Source organism: Trifolium pratense, linkage group LG4, assembly GCF_020283565.1.
Source record: "Trifolium pratense cultivar HEN17-A07 linkage group LG4, ARS_RC_1.1, whole genome shotgun sequence".
Classification (NCBI taxonomy): domain Eukaryota; kingdom Viridiplantae; phylum Streptophyta; class Magnoliopsida; order Fabales; family Fabaceae; genus Trifolium; species Trifolium pratense.
Genome location: NC_060062.1, coordinates 10,234,913 through 10,251,889, shown reverse-complemented (window position 1 = coordinate 10,251,889; position 16,977 = coordinate 10,234,913). Strand labels below are relative to the sequence as shown.

Below are 16,977 nucleotides of genomic sequence, written 5' to 3'. Positions count from 1 at the left end.
ACTTAAAAGCCCCAAATTATGTTGCTCATGATCTTGTATATTGAAGAAAAAAGAATCGACCAGTGCATGAGGCTCTTGCCAGGTGGGGTCTACCTCCGCAAGCGAAGAGACTCTTTCTAAGAGGCAGCAACCTTACCGTTGCACTAAGGCTCGCCCTCGTAAACTTATAGTCTTATATATTGACACCACAAAACAAGTACTCTTCAACATGACTGACATAACCAGCGTGATAAAGAAAAACCGCGAATAAAAATCAAAGCTAACGCCATAAAAATGGAGAGCGGATGGCAGTGAGTTATGAGGAAGGCTAAATTAATAGTTCAATGTAATTGATGTATAACTTCTGTATAACTTCTATTTTATATAGATAGGAGAAACATGAGCAAACAACAAAAACTCATAACCCCAGCACATGACTGAATGGACCCAAATTACATCAAGATGTAGAAAATATGACAAATAAGCAAAGTCACATTACAATTGAAATATTTCAAGTAACAATTAAGGATGTCAAAAATTATATCTTAAGATTACAGATTCTGATTTGATATGTGGGCGCGCACAGAAAATGGCAATTTCACACTGTAAAATTGCAAACGGTAAAAAGCACATCATTTACCTTGCCTCCTTCTGTAATTACCCCATTCCTATCACGTACACAGTAAATTTGCTGTGTTTGAAACTGAAAATATATTGAACAAAACCTGATGAGTTTTATTTCTACTACATTAGAATAGAATAAATTTTGCAAGCTAGCACTGAACTTCTGAAAGTAATAATTTACAATACCGCTACAATAATGACGGGAGATGATTCCAACATCTTGGCTTCTCTTATTTCTAAATCAGATATATGCAGGATCTGTATATGGAAAGTTCAATGTTAGAAATAGAACTTTCAAATCTTAGTTCCGGCAAACAGTTTAATGTGTTTGATATGGTATCATGTATTAACTTGGTTAAAAACAAACTGTAATTGAACCCAACCGGCGATTAATTTACATCACAAAAAAGATTGGAAAGAAAAAAAAAAAACTATAATCTCACCTTCTTATCAAAAAAGATACCATGCTTTTGTAAGCATTATGTTCGGCTTTACAGCGTTCAATCAGCTGAGAGCAGCAGTACTTCTTCAGTGTTTCAACATCTCCCTGTATGTGTATAAGTAAAAGCCAATTCATAAATCATAGATGCATGCATCTGGCGGAACAATGCAAAACCTATTCTTAGTAATTTATCCCTTGATATCAGGTTTTGCATTTAACAAGTGACATATAGGTAACATTTTTAATAAGAACCTCGTCATTAACAAACTTATACAGAATCAACTAATGACCGTCTGTGGACATTCAAGTGCATATGCTAATATCTTTCATTAAAGTTACCTTAAAACTACTCTGTAACATTGAGCCCTATCTCACTAACCTTGATGTAAGCATTAAGCACTGGTTTTAATGCCTCCTGCACTTCACCCGCAAAATCTGGCAAGGAAAATATACTGGCTCATATGATCAAAATGAAAGAAAACGGTGTTAGCAGGTAAAATAATATGTTAAGACCAAGACAAAAACAAAATAAGAAAATGGTCAATTGTGTTCATCTGATCAATCTACCAGAAGAAGTTCTAACTCCTAATCAGCACTGATAGCATCAAATCAAACTAGATTGATAAATTTTTCAATCAACTAATATTGCTTAAATAAGTTAAAATACACAACTAAAAATGGGTTATTGTTAACATAGTAGAGTGAATTGAAAACTTATTTTTAATTTAGATCATCATAATAATATTGTACTATTAGCTACCGATTGACTCAGCTTTTTTTAGGTCTAAAAACTATTTTATCATAAAGCTAGAAATAATAACTTTAAAATTAAAGTTGTTTGATAATTTTTTTTTATTTCAAAAACCATATTCGGAGAGGAGGCAAATCCTTCATTCATACACCATATACTCAAAAAGGAAAATAGTACACCTATTGGGTATAATTGTCAGTTCTTGCTTCAAGTGATTGCAGCCCCCTCCGATCACAACTGCGGGGAATTGAACCATGATCCTCCCTATCAAGTTAAACATCAATCACCACTGAACTAACTAACAATTGGTTTTATTGGATATAATTTAACTACTTTTATAATTTTTATGACACTCTTCTTATGTTAAGAGTATTTATTATAAATAAATTTTTGAGAAACAAAGCCTTTTAAAAAATTTAGTCATTTCTTCGTTATTTGTGAAATGTGTTGGTCACAAAACTGATCTTTAGTTAGAAATTTGCTCAACTTTTCGTTCATAGAGACATCATCAAACATTTGCTCAATATATGTACCATCCAGTATATATATTCTCCAACCAAAAAATTGTACACATTGAGTTTTTTATTATTATCATAAATAACTTGTTCACCATATTGACATTTGCCAATTCTGGCACAAAGCTAGAAGTAATTTATCATGCTTCAAGCTAGCTCATATCTTATACATAAATAAATGAATCCATACCCGCATGAAATTTTTTTAATATCATCATCAGTAAAAAATAATGATAATTTTAAAAAAGGGTGTATCAGCTGGATATAAAAATAAAAATTAGCCTCAATGAATGAAATCCATACATTGTTAGCAAAGGCTCAATTATACAAAAATCCTTAAAAAGGGAAGAAAGTGATAAACTAGATGAGAGCTTGTATGCCTTGCTTCTGCATCTCTCTTAGTCTCCACATTAGATAAATACCATCTTCTCCTTGATCTTCTGGGTCCATTTGTTGCAGAGCCCATAGATAGAATACAGTGTGGATTGTATCCTAGTAAAAAAAACGTAATTTGTTAAATCAGACATTCAAGGTTGTGATCACTTTATGAACCAGATACATCAAACATTCTATGAATCTAAAAAAAAAAAAAAAAACTTATAATAATGACCAGAGAGAGCAGATGGGCGTGATCAAGAAAACCGTGAATAAAAATCAAAGCTAAAGCCATAAAAATGGAGAGCAGATGGCAGTGAGTTATGATGAAGGCTGAATTAATAGTTGAATATACTTGATAGATAGGAAAGACATGAGCAAACAACAAAAAGTCACCACCCGAGCACATGACATGATTGAATGGACCCAAACTACATCAAGATTAACAGAAAATATGACAAATATGCAAAGTCACATGACAATTGAAATATTTCAAGTAACAATTAAGGATGTCAAAAATTATATCTTAAGATTACAGATTCTGATTTTGATTATGTGAGTGCGCACAAAAAAAACGCAATTTCACACTGTAAAATTGCAAACAGTAAAAAACACATCATTTACCTTGCCTCCTTCTGTAACCTCTCCATTCCTATCACGTACACAGTAGATTTGCTGTGTTTGAAACTGAAAATTTATTGAACAAAACCTGATGAGTTTTATTTCTACTACATTAGAATAGAATAAATTTTTCAAGCTAGCACTGAACTTCTGAAAGTAATAATTTACAATACCACTACAATAATGTGGGGAGATGATTCCAATATCTTGGCTTCTCTTACTTCTAAATCTGATATATGCAGGATCTGTATATGGAAAGTTCAATGTTAAAAATAGAATATCCGAATTTTAGTCCCAGCAAACAGTTTAATATGTTTGATATGCTATCATGTATTAACTTGGTTAAAAACAAAATGTAATTGAACGGAGAGCGATAAGAAACATTGGAAAGAAAGAAAAAAAACTATAATCTCACCTTGTCATCAAAAAAGATACCATTACTTTGGTAAGCATTATGCTCTGCTTTACAACGTTCAATTAGCTGAGAGCAGCAGTACTTCTTCAGTGTTTCAACATCTCCCTGTATGTTTATAAGTAAAAGCCAATTCATAAATCATAGATGCATGCATCTGCCCGAACAACGCAAAACGTATTCTCAGTAATTAATCTCTTGATACCAGATTTTGCATTTAACAAGTGACATAGACCATAGGTAACATTTTTAATGAGATCCTCATCATTGACAAACTTATATTCTGAAAATGGTAATGGTTATATTTAGTAAACATTACTTCACATTTAACCGGCACTTCATGCTAATGGACCCCACATTTAACCGGCACTTCATGCTAATGGACCCCACATTTAACCGGCTTAAAGCCATTTTTCCCTTTTTAAAGTTATATTTAGTAAACATTACTTCCATTCTTTTATGCTGAGCTTTTTGGGTACAGGTTTGACATCGTTTATAAACCTGAATTGGAAACTGAAGATGAGATGCCTTATCCTGAAAATAAAGTGCATATGCTATATTTTTCATTTAAGTTTCCTTAAAACTTCTCTGTAACACTGATTATTTCTCTGGTTGAGAACTTAGTATCATAATTCAATTATTTTATTCCTTTTGGGTCCTGTATCACTAACCTTGACGTAGGCATTAAGCACTGGTTTTATTGCATCCTGCACTTCTCCCACAAACTCTGGCAAGGAAAATGAACTGGCTCATGTGATCAAAATGAAAGAAAATGGTGTTAGCAGGTAAAATAATAAAATGCTAAGACCAAGACAAAAACAAAAGGAATAGGAACCTACGGATCCCGTTGTCGTATTTCCTTATATGTAAGTGCAGAATCTGTCTCTTGGAACATGGTATCATTGATGCTGTAAAAGAAGTGGGGTAAATCAGAACGTATGAAGCCATATACTTGATATGATGATACAATACGAATATGTTGATACGATTTTATAAAAATACATATTTCGAATAAAGTATAATATTTGTGAAGAGAGATATGATATTCAATATTAATATAACAATACCAGTAGACGACAATCACAATTTACAAAAAACTTAATTGCAATCATAAAAAAAAAAGGACATATATTTATCTCTTTTACATTGAAATATATTCTTTTCCTTGTAAATATGTCACAAATGCATTTTTTTTCCATGACTAATAGAATGTCACAATTGACTCAACCCAATTGCTTCCTATTTACTTTCTAATACTAATGATATGATTTCCATCTTTCATATTCTCATTATCAAGAAAGCATAGCTTTCATCAAGAAACAACATGTCTTCTAATTCCATAAATCCACCACCACCATCAAGTGGATATATATATTATGAAAACATCGAGAGAAAACATGTACATCCTCACTAATGTACAAGGAGTAGGTAAACCAATCCACACACAGAAGAATGAAGAATAAGGCTGTACAAAAAACATGAAGCCAAGTTTTTGAAGTAATATTTCAAAGAATGAAGATGTATCCCAATTTATGTAGCACCAAAACTTCATATTGAAGACTTGTTCGGTGTCCGACATGGACACTGACACGATACCGACACATGTGGTTGCATTCAATTATTTCGTATACTCAAATTATTACCAGTGTCGACATCTCAGTCAGTGTTGTATCATATGTCGGTGCTTCATAGATCCCAATTATATCATCAATCAGCATTTTCTTTAAGAATTAAGAAAATTGATGGATAATCAAGGATACATGTTAGAATAATCATATGATTATTGGTACTATATACGGGCATGAAATCAATATTCAAGTAATTTTGGAGCATCCGGGCATAAAAAGTTAGCATGTAATTTGCATATGTTACAGATTTAGATTATAACCAGACAAATATTGCACCAAACATATTTACAGTAACCAATCACATGGTAATTCTAAGAACAAAAGAAACCAAGACATACTCATGTATTTTGTTAATAATGGGGTTGTCACTTGTGTCATATCTATCCCGCAAGTCCTCTACTATCTGCCAATAAAATATGATTCGGAAGTTAGATGAAAATAAATTTTCTCTATCCATAATCCTGGTTTAGCCCACAGAACCCCACATTTTTTAAGGGGCCTGAGGCAACCTGCAGAATAAATAATATACAACAAAATGCAGGTAGAAAAAAGAATTTTTATAGTAGAAATAAAACTTCACGAGTAGATCTTACCTCCTGGCTCTTTGTCTTCACTGGTTCAGTAACCTTACTGAAACGCTTGAATGCAGGATGGCTTTTCACCTAAAAATGAAGAGGTAGAGAAGACAACTTAATGGAGAAATAGTGTAAGCAATCCAATTACGAAAGACTTCTAACATAATTACCTTATCCTTGATCTCATCAAACTTCTTACTCCACCTAGATTGGTTAGAGGGCGTAACAACAAGATCAGTTTTTGTACTTGTTTCGCCGCTAGGAGGGAAACGAACACGCTGTCTCTTAGGTGAGTTGCTACTTAGTTCCTCCTTTAGTATGTCAAAACCTCTCTTGGTTATGTCCACAATTTTTGCATCCTTTATTTTTTGGAAGGAAGTAGATACCCTTGGTGACGAAAATGTTGACTTAAATTTGCCAAACAATGACTCTGAAGCATTACCAGACGCGGATTCTTGGTTTTTCTCTTCCTCGGTTGTTGTCTGACTTCCTTGTTTTGCGTCAGCATCCTGTTTTGTTGAAAAATCATTTGATTCTGAAGTATCCTGCTTTCCTATCCCCACTTTCACCTAATTTAAAATGAGTAATATCAGTAGGCCATAAATTGTGGATCACAATTTGCTGGAAATTTTTTAAATCAGACCTCCTCTGCTGCAGCTGATATTTTCTCTTTAACATTGTGAGAAACCTGCAAAAGGTATAATTACTAATTAAATTAAATTCCAAGAAACGTGTCAAGTTATTTACAATAGATTACAGGATACCGAGTTCCCAACCAAAAATTCAATAACAAGGCAATATAGAAGAATCAAAAGCTTTAGTCACACAGAAAAATAATAACATCAATAAATAGTAACTGTTAAGAAGTCCCACATCGGTTGCGAGATGGCCTGAATAAGTGTTTATAAAGTGAGGGCAATCCTTACCTTACAAAGGTATACATGTGTTATTAGTATCTTATGACATATGATATATTAGTAGCTTAATGTTGAATTATTTTGAGATTTGTATATGATATATCAGCTTATAGTTTTTTATGTCATTGACTTTTACTTAAAAATGTTACACATTTATTGATTATGTATTTTAAGATTCATTCATAATGAGATGTGATTCAACGGCTTTGCACATTAAATGTGCTTTGTGTATACTCCAAACTTGTTCGTGTGAGATCTACACAACTACAAAATGAATTGCTATCCAACGGCTTTGCACATTAAATGTGCTTTGTGTATACTCCAAACTTGTTTATCTAGCAATTTTCCAACAAGACTACAGTGCTTCAGAAGTCCCCACCCAAAAAAATTACAAATAATTTCAATTACCAATTTTGATAACCTTGAATTTGATTTTGATCATACCTTCTTTGCAGCAGATTCAGCTTCTTTCCACAAACCACCAGCCTGTCTGTATAGCTGCTCAGTTGTCTGCTTTGTTCTGCATTCGCCAGTCAACCATCTCAGGCACTCCTTTTAAGTATTGAGCTAGCCTTGACATACAATGGTATGTCTCAGCCTATTAACGAATAACTTCAAACGTTTAATGTTACATTATGGTCACCACAAAACAAGATTTACCTTTCTTTCAGATTTTCTTTTACCCCTTTTAGCTCCTCTGCTTTTTCCTTTAACTCCTTCACAGACTTTTGGAATTCTTGGTTACTAAAACCACCAACAACAAGAATCAAATAAAGCAAACAATAAAACTTATAAGTGGAAGGAAAGAAAACCTAAGAGAAAACCAACAAAGCAAGCAAGTTTTTATTATGTCCGAGCATGAAAGGTTAGATCTATACTCCTTCATTGGTTTCAAACTATAAATGTAACTCCCTACTATTGTCCTAATAAACACGAGCAGGAAATAGTTAGAATTAGAACAATATCATTTCCTATTGTATATATTCAAAATAGTTGTTTTAAATACAGAAAATTTTTATTTTCTGTTTCTCTTTTTTTCAACTGGGTTGGCATCACAACTATCACCCATCATCTGCACCACACGAAAGTTTATTTGAAAAGAGTAAAAAGAATACAAAGAAGAGACATAGGGGCATTGACCAAACATTGCACAAAACATTATTTAAATCTAGAGTTAGTAAGACGGTAAGACCTACCCATTACAGTAGAAATCTTTACTAAACAATCTAAGTATTAAATCCCACCATAATCAGTTTTGTCAAATAACGGCTATAAGAGCGTTGTAGTGCTACAGTCAGGGACGGACTGAAGGGGGGGCAAGCAGGGGCTTCAACCCCCCCCCCCCTCCCACATGCATATAGTTGCTAATGACATCTCTTAAATAAATTATTGTGATTTTATTTAATAATGTTGAGTTAAATATATTTTTAGTCTTTATAAAATTATGAGTTTTAAAGTTTTGTCCTTCAAAAAATTTATTTTTAGTCCATATTTGTATTTTATAGGAATTATTTTGAGGACTAAAAGTATCAATTTTTTGTAAGAATATTTCAAAATGGAGACTATTCTTATCAAACTGCAATATTTTAAAGGATATTTTAAGTTAAAATTTAATAGGACTAAACATAAAAACTCGTTATTTTATAAGGATAAAAAATATATTTAACTCTATTATTTATTGTTAAAAAAGAAATTCGGCCCCCCGTATAATTGATTTCTAGATTCGTCCCTGGCTACAGTATAGAGGAACCTTATTGCTGCATACACTATTTAGTTCCATCATAATGTATAATATATTAATAGTGTATTGGTTTGTTTCATTTCAATTTCGCTCACAAAACCAGAGTTCAAAACTGTCATTTTACAATAATATTATAGTATTTTTTGTTAAAAATAGAGATAAAAGACACCAAAGATTAGAACTCACAACCTATATATATAAAGTGAAAAGAGTGGAACTTTGGATGGGCCATGGCCCTCCCCAGCCCTAAAGGTGATCCACCCCTAGCTATAGCACATTGTTGCGTAACAGAATTTTAAGATACCACTATTTTCCGCGATTGACAACATCGCTACCAATCAAATCCCTGAATAGTAGTACCACAAATGTAACACGGGATCACAACAAGTGTGAGAATATAAGGCGAGATCACAAAAGACTTTCTACACCAAAACTTCAGATTTTTACTGGTTCAGTTTTGAGTTGAATGGTTTGGATCTATTTCATGTTACCAAATTGTCTAGAATAACCACTTAGCTGTTAATGGTACCTAACTAAATTTCTAAAGCTAAATATATTAATAAACTTATTTAATTCGTCAAATTTTACCTATCAAGCATAAACACCAAATATGCCACAGACACTGCACCGATAATGTCAAAAATATAGGAGACAGAAAAAGGGAAATAAAAAAAGACAAAAGATGAAGATGTGTGTATGTAAGGAAAATGTACATATGCACGAACATTTGAAATGCCTAATTAAAGTATGCTTATATTACTTTTAAAAAGATATTAATTTCTGATTTTTTTTCAATAAAAAAGTAGATGTGTCCGTTCTCACGGTAGCCGTGTCAAATGGGTGTCGGATATATGTCGAAACAAGAAGGAAAAGTGGGTTTCAGTTAATGTTGTCAAATAGTAGTTATAGCATTATTGTATATCGGAATTTGAACAAGTCACTATAGTCCCATTATAAGCTGTTTGTACAAAGAATTGGCAAATAAGTGGTTATTCTGATACTATTATTTGCCTCTAGAGATGGCAGAATTTCTACAATCCGAGATTGACAATGACAACATTGTTTATAGATACGATAGGACTAAAGTTTAGTCGCTAAACCCAAGTTTGTATGTGCTTCATAGAATTTTACATTCTTAAATTAAAATCCTCAGTCTTCAAAGTTACAATAGTTAATAAGTTCAATTTAATTTACATTGTATGACGTGGAGAAATAGTTGATTCCTATTGAATGTCAGTGTAAAACTAATGTACACGGACATAGCATAACCATTAAACTCTTAAAATATCCGGTTGTCAAATTTACAGTTCTTAACCTAGCTACAAGAACCTAACCTAAGTATAATAATTTGATAACAACTTAAAATGAAAATTAAATTAAAACAAAATTATAAGAAAAATAGGGTACAAAAGTAAATAATACCTAACAGTTTCATCTTTAATCTTCTTAGAGAACTCATTGAAGACACTGTATCCACGTCTATCAGCCGAATTCAAAAACAACCTCGTCTTCACACCCTACCACACCAATAAAATCAAATAAATTAATAAATAAGAGAAAAATAAGAAGAAAAATAAAATAATGAAAAGGAAGAAGAATATGAACTTGATGAGGAAGAATAAGAGATCGATGAGCAAGAAATAAATCACGAATCAGCTTTTTTGTAGCCATATTTGGAATTTGAAATAACCGTTTATATCTCTATATGTATATAAAATTTGTTGTTGTTACAGTGTTCTTGGGGAAGAAGAAAGAAAAGGAAAGAGCGTTGGTTAGTTGGTTGGTTCCAATGGTGGTGGTGCAGCTATACTCTGCTGCAAGTTATTCGAGCGAGCGAGCGTGTGGTAGTAGAATTGTTGGAGTGTTTTTTTTTTTTTTTGCGGTTTTATGGTTTGGACTAGGGTTCCTCATGGCCCATACCCAACTAGCCCAACTTCTATCTATTTTTAATTTTTTGAAAACTTGATATCTGGTTTAACAATGATTAATCCGATGGAGCAATAACAGAGTTCATTATTGGAGGTTTTATGGTTTGGGCTAGGGTTTCTTATGAACCAACACGAAAATTGACACTTAAAGGATTTGAACTTAGGACTTATAATCGTTTGTAAAGTTTGATCAACCGCTTTAGTAACAAACTGAAGGAACTGGCTTATAATCAGTGGAAACTAATGGTTTATCGGTTCAAACTGGGTTATTTGAATCATCGTGTCTAAGTTGTGGTAGTCGTAAAATGGGTGAGACTTAACGTATTGGTGGATGATATGTTGTATGAAGCTTAGGGTTTTTCTTTTTTTATCAAGTAAACTTAAGGTTTACATGAACCTTTTACTTTTATAATTTCTCAATCAACCCCTATATTGTTTAATTAAGTTAAAATACATAACTAAAATTGTGATTTTGTTAACATAAGAGATCGAATTGATGAATTATCTTTAATTTAGGTCACCATAATATTGGACTTAGTCTTTTATCAATCTTAAAAAAAAAAATTATTATTATCAACAAGTGCACATTTTAATCTTAATCATAATTACAATAGAAGGAAGGTTATACTAATACAACCTATAACTCCACAATTCATTTTTGGGTATATGGAGTTTGATTTAGAAATTTACCGGTAGAGATTATATATAGTAGATATTGGAGGATTTTATGGTTACATATGATTAGTCAAACTCAAGCATAAAGCTTCTAAATTTTGATAAAAGTTATTGATGTTTAGATCCGACAGTTGTTGTTTTGTATACTTCCCCACAAGTCATTGGAGAGCAAAACTAGCAAGTTTTCTTGTGAGTTGACGATAATCCCTATCACTTAATATAACTGCTATTATAATTTGTATGATATTCTATTCTTATGTTAAAGTATATTTATTATAAATAAATTTTTGGAAAATACGTCTTTCGGAAAACTTAGTCATTTCTCCGTTATTTTAAAGTCAATGATATTAATATAAACTATAGTTTATTTATGATTTATAAATTACTCGACTTGAAGTTGAGGTTTGATTGTGTTTATTTTTACATAAATTTGGAATTGATGTGAAATGTGATTTTTAGAGAAGTTGCTTTTAGAATAATGGATACAATCATGTAACCATGTCACCCGTTAGATGGAGTCATCCATATGAAAAAGGCCACCATTATGAGAAGAGGGCTATCAACGACTTGTAGACTCCGTAAATGATAGTTATGACATTTTTTTGAATCAAGGCCAAAATGGCCATCTGTTAGATGGAGTCACCTCTAAGTGAGGGTCACTCTTAGGAGGAAAAGGACTGTCAAGAGATGGAGTCGTCTCTCGGTTCTCTCACAATGATTTTTATTCTATTTTATTAGGTTTATAGTATCTATATATATAATTCCTAGATAGTTCTCCTACTATCCATCTTAACCCTAATCCACATCACCCACTTACATCCAATTAAATCACACAATAATGCCACATCACTTCCTTATATTATATCATTTTCATCTCTATTTTTTTTTTGTTTCCACATCACTTCCTTATATTATATCATTCTCATCTCTATTTTTTTTTTATATTATATCAATCTCATAATAAATAAATAATAAAGAATTATGTTTCTCCAATTATCCAAAAATTGATGTCACAAGATGTTACAATTTTCTACATTATTATTGAATTATACCTCTCCAATTATCCAAAAATTGATGTCACAAGATGTTACACTTTTCTACATTATTATAACATTTCTTAGTGACAATGAAGATGAACATAGTTGGATTCTCTTTCAACATTTATCCCATTTAAATGTCAACCGTTTTCATAGAAACAACAAAGAGTTTATAATTTAGTCACACAAAAAAATACGAAGAGTGTATACATTATTGACTTAATTACATTATAATTTTAGAGAAGAGTGAAGGTTATGCAAAAAGTTAGGTTATGGGATTGAAATATATAATAACCATTATCATTATCATATTTCATTCAATTTTAGTCTGTCGCCTATGCGTTGCACTATTGCATTGGCTGGCGCACCCCACAAAAAAAAAAATTCATTCAATTTTGATGGTCCGTACTCATTCTCTATACATATAGGTATATATATTGGTTGGAGGAAGTGATAAGTACATCACTTTTATATTATTATTATTATTATTATTATTATTATTTTCTTTTTATAATACTTATTGTTACAATTTATACGAATAATTTTTCAACATTATAATATAAAATACCACATAACACATGTGCATCGCACGGGTGTGGGACTAGTTTCTCTTAAAGATGTTCATTTCAATTTCAATCACTATAATGATTTGGGTCGAGTGATATTTATATTACATAGTTACTACTTCAGCATAATTGCTACAAGTTTTATAAAATCATATGTGTGTGCCTCTATGTGTTTCCCTTCTAGTTGGTGGTGATTGTTGTCTCTCACTAAGTCTTTGTAAGTTAACCCTTCAACTTATATTTTTTATTTGTAGATTCACAGTTAGATGCGCTGCAAATTTTTAGTAGATATAAATTAGTCTCTATTAAGATAAATTAGCCTATGATTCGTTATAAGTATAATTTGAGTTTTATTTTTGTCAAAAATTTATTTGAGCGGTCAAAAAGTGGAAGAGATTATTTTTTGGTCAAATGCATCCAAATGTTATTTAGGTTTTTTGTTTGTAACACTTAAATCATTTAAGTTTTTAGTGTAACAATTAGGTGTTTAAGTTTTTGGATTATGCTAACATGTCCCCATAAGTACAAATGTTAAGGATACTTTAAATAGTAATTATGTTTTGAATAAAATAATTTTAATGTCTAAAGAGATAAAATGCACAATTTCAAATACAAAATTACTATCTATAGTACACTAACAAATGTTTTAAAGACACATATTAGTTTGGTTTTGGCTTAATTAGTAAAATGGTCCCTTAAAGATATTTTTGGTTTCACATTGGTCCCTTAAAGAAAAAAAGGACCAAATAGGTCCCTTAAAGAAAAAAGGTCCGAATAGGTCCCTTAAAGACATCTCTGTTAATCAGTTTGGTCCCTTAAAGATATCTCCGTTAATCAGTTTGGTCCTCGAAAAAATGGACGGAAATGACCAAACTGATTAATATAAATATTTTTAAGGGACCTATTCAGACTTTTTTTTTCTTTAAGGGACCTATTCGGACATTTTTTCTTTAAGGGACCAATGTGAAACCAAAAATGTCTTTAAGGGACTATTTTACTAATTAAGCCTATTAGTTTTTTCCTAAGTTTTTTAGATAACAAACAAGTCTTTTACGTTTTAAACTTATGTGTTACCCTTTTGTTTTTTTTTTATAAGCAAATTGTTAGTATGTTACAATGTTATGTTAGTTTTTCTCCTTGCCGGGACTTGAACTATGGGCCTCCAACTTCTTAACTCTTAGCTCAAGTAGCTTAACTTATGTGTTATGTTACCCTTTCGATTAATATATGTTACTTATTGCATCGTAATTATCAATGTTGACTTTAACTCTGAAGGATATTTCCATGAAAGAATAATGCTAGCAACACACTCTTTAACAAACACACTCCAACACACTCTCTTTTATTGGTTGAAATTCACATGGGTCCCATAAAAAAATGTGAACCCATATAACTTTTATGGGACCCATATAAATTTTAACCAATAGAAGAGAGTGTGTTAGAGTGTGTTTGTTAAAGAGTGTGTTGCTAGCACTCCTCTTCCATGAAAAATGTAGACGATTAAGCAAGTAAGGATTCAAAAAGGATAACGGTTAAATTAAAAACTAAACACATATTTATCACCTAAAAAAAAACTTTATACAAACATAAAATTAAAAGACCTTCATTATTAATTTTTCAAAATAAAATAAAATATTAGAAAAATGAAAAGTGAAAAAAAGAAAAAGAAAAGATTATAAGTATGTGTCCGTCAATGCCGCTTCCATACACACAAACAAAAACAAATCGGAAAATCTCATCTCCGCCGAATTTCCCAACGAATCAGCCACCCGATTCTTCCGAATCATGTCCATGGTAAAATTCTTCACTCTTTTTTCTATTCAATCGCTTTCATTTTTCATTCACAATTTTATTCAGTTACTGTTCTTTCTTCCGATTCGCTCACGAATTTTCAGTTTTGTTCAATTTTTTCATAAGATCTGTTCAAAATTTAGTTATAATCATCTAATAATCACTGAAAAATCAATTATATAAGATATTTAATTTAATTAGTTTGAATATCAATGTTATATTTACCAAGTTATTTAATTATATATATTAAATAAATATTTTAGCTTCTTTGATTTTTTTGTTGTTTTAATTAGTTATTTTGATTTGTATTAGGGTTTTGAAACATATGAAATATGTTGCTAATTGCATAAACCTGAAGGAGATTCAAGTTTGTGTATAATATGGAGCTTGATTTGAATCAGGAGCCTATGGATCAAACTAGTAGCAGTACATCAGTAGTTGCATTTGATTCTGTATTGGAAGAATTGGAAGTGGCGGAGGAAAATATACGGAATCGAATTGTACATCTCGAAGCAATTACTTCGAGAGCGAGGCAGCGTCAGAGGTTGGCGAGGGTGCAGACTCCGATTCAGATAACCAATTTTACAGGAGAAGCAGCAATTGCAGATGGTGTTCAAGTTGAAGAAGGAAGGGTGGAGGTGGAGCAGAATGTTGTTGAGGAAAGAGTAGTTGAGAGTGTGAAAGGGGGAAAAAGGAAAAGTGCTCATTTAGTTGCCAAAGCTTTGGGGATTGAAGAGATTGATGACGGTAAAATGGAGGAGAGTAGTGGGAATTTTTTTGATTGTAATATATGTTTGGATATTGCAAGAGATCCTGTTTTGACATGTTGTGGTCATTTGTTTTGTTGGCCGTGTTTTTATCAGTTGTCGTATGTGTATTCGAAAGCGAAGGAATGTCCTGTTTGTAAAGGAGAGGTTACTGAATCGGGTATTATTCCGATTTATGGGAATGGAAATGGCGGTGGTGATCGTCAGATGGAAATGAAAGAAGCCGGTTTAAGGGTTCCTCCTCGACCTAAGGCACCTAGAGTTGAGAGTCTTAGACAAAAGTTGATAAGCCGAGGAGTGTCTTCTTCTTCTTCTATTGTACAAAGCCTTCGACGGTTTCATAACCGAATTGGTGGATTTGGAGAGCAAGTTCAGTTGGAAAGTTCTAATACAACAGCTGATAGAAATAATGGTTTGCCGACTTTGCTCGATCAATCTCGCACGCAGACAGATGATAATAATCAACATGCTGGTTCTGAACAGGTGTCAAGGTTGCTGGGGCAAGGAGCTTCTTCATTTTCGACGCTTTCAACAGCATTGAATTCGGCAATGGATTCTGCAGAAAGATTAGTTCAGGACCTTGAATCATATATTCATGGTCGCAGAATAGGAGGAAGCAGAGAGCAACATCCTCGTGTTGTTAATAGAAGTTCAAACGGGTCAGAGAGTCGTGCTCAAGATGTTGTTGCCGTGACCAATTCTGCAGCTGCAGCAGCTTCTGTGTCTCCTTTATCTAGTAATGTTGACAATATTGCTGCTATAGGTTCAGAAACTCAAACAACTGATAGAAACGTTCAGATTAGTCCGCCAGACCCTTCTTCATCAAATGGCAGACGAAGAAATGCCGTTTCAGTACAAGTTTTAAATGAACCAACAAGAAGAAGACGTAGAAGAAGATTGAGATGACGGTCTTTTATGTAAGGGTATATGCGTTATATTCATCACAGGTTCCTCCTTTATATGCATGCATATTGCAATTTGTATGTCATACACAACTTCCATTCTGTCTAAAACAAACTTGTTATCTTAGTTATGTTATGTATATATAGCAAATTTTCTTCAATAGTTGTAAGGACTAAGGATATTTGCCTGTTTGGATTGACTTATTTGAGCTTATCTTTTGGCATAGTTACTTTGTGAGACTGTTTGATATTGCTTATGGAAACAACTTGTAACATGTTGATAAGCTGTTTTTAGCTTAGTTTTCAATGATAGCAAATGAAAACAGTTTATAACTTATATGAAGATAGTTTGATTTTATTTTATCTTTTATAAATTTATTATAGAAATAGCTTATAAATAAGTATCTATGTGATACACGCTTAACTAAGCTGTTTATCCAAATAGGACCAGCTAATCATCAATATCCTCGTTTGTTTGCAACAATATGGTGGCAGACACTCAGACTTGTCTTAAGTACAGGTTATCATTCATCATCACACTATCCCTGTAAATGTTCTTATTAGATTGATCTTGGTCTTCGGAATATCTAGTTTTTGAGATTTTGGTCACCTTACAAATTGGGCTTTCGTGCTCCTTCAAATTTGTGGGGTAGGGTCTCATGGCTTGATTGGTAGAATACAAGGTTTAGATAAGAGCTTCTAATATTCTTAGCTTATGCACACCAGATTGT

General features: G+C 32.3%; 2 protein-coding genes and 1 long non-coding RNA gene across 4 annotated transcripts; 1 reads left to right on the top strand and 2 right to left on the bottom strand.

Annotated features, from left to right (window-relative positions):
* Window positions 1-618: 618 nt before the first annotated feature.
* Window positions 619-1,497, bottom strand: LOC123920895. Its single transcript, XR_006813823.1, has 4 exons — window positions 1,425-1,497; window positions 1,047-1,150; window positions 790-861; window positions 619-682 (listed from the first exon to the last, which is right to left on the bottom strand). It is a non-coding gene; the product is annotated as an uncharacterized LOC123920895 (long non-coding RNA).
* An 845-nt stretch (window positions 1,498-2,342) lies between these two features.
* On the bottom strand, window positions 2,343-10,434 carry LOC123920892 (mitochondrial import inner membrane translocase subunit TIM44-2-like). Its single transcript, XM_045973220.1, has 14 exons — window positions 10,186-10,434; window positions 10,003-10,097; window positions 7,500-7,583; window positions 7,284-7,359; window positions 6,566-6,610; window positions 6,093-6,491; window positions 5,941-6,009; window positions 5,686-5,750; window positions 4,559-4,627; window positions 4,391-4,463; window positions 3,723-3,827; window positions 3,481-3,552; window positions 3,311-3,373; window positions 2,343-2,803 (listed from the first exon to the last, which is right to left on the bottom strand). Exons 1-14 carry the CDS (start codon window positions 10,249-10,251, stop codon window positions 2,672-2,674), a joined length of 1,413 nt encoding a protein of 470 aa, XP_045829176.1. The 5' UTR covers window positions 10,252-10,434; the 3' UTR covers window positions 2,343-2,671.
* Window positions 10,435-14,430: 3,996 nt separating this feature from the next.
* Window positions 14,431-16,604, top strand: LOC123921384. 2 transcript variants are annotated; one of them, XM_045973898.1, is made up of 2 exons: window positions 14,431-14,580; window positions 14,890-16,604. In XM_045973898.1, exon 2 carries the CDS (start codon window positions 14,958-14,960, stop codon window positions 16,248-16,250), a length of 1,293 nt encoding a protein of 430 aa, XP_045829854.1. In that variant the 5' UTR covers window positions 14,431-14,580; window positions 14,890-14,957; the 3' UTR covers window positions 16,251-16,604. The 2 variants fall into 2 exon arrangements, with proteins under 2 accessions (XP_045829854.1, XP_045829855.1); XM_045973899.1 differs by having other exon boundaries at window positions 14,440-14,580; window positions 14,979-16,604.
* The last annotated feature ends 373 nt before the right edge of the window (window positions 16,605-16,977 follow it).

Bases quoted from the DNA above. Each gene is read 5' to 3' on its own strand.
- LOC123920892 (XM_045973220.1), bottom strand. From the start codon at position 10,251: ATGGCTACAAAAAAGCTGATTCGTGATTTATTTCTTGCTCATCGATCT. The intron at 6,611-7,283 runs GTATGATCAAAA...TACCTTTTGCAG, and splicing joins CTGAATCTGCTGCAAAGAAG to GTTTCTCACAATGTTAAAGA. The intron at 6,010-6,092 runs GTAATTATGTTA...CTTCATTTTTAG, and splicing joins TTGATGAGATCAAGGATAAG to GTGAAAAGCCATCCTGCATT.
- LOC123921384 (XM_045973898.1), top strand. From the start codon at position 14,958: ATGGAGCTTGATTTGAATCAGGAGCCTATGGATCAAACTAGTAGCAGT.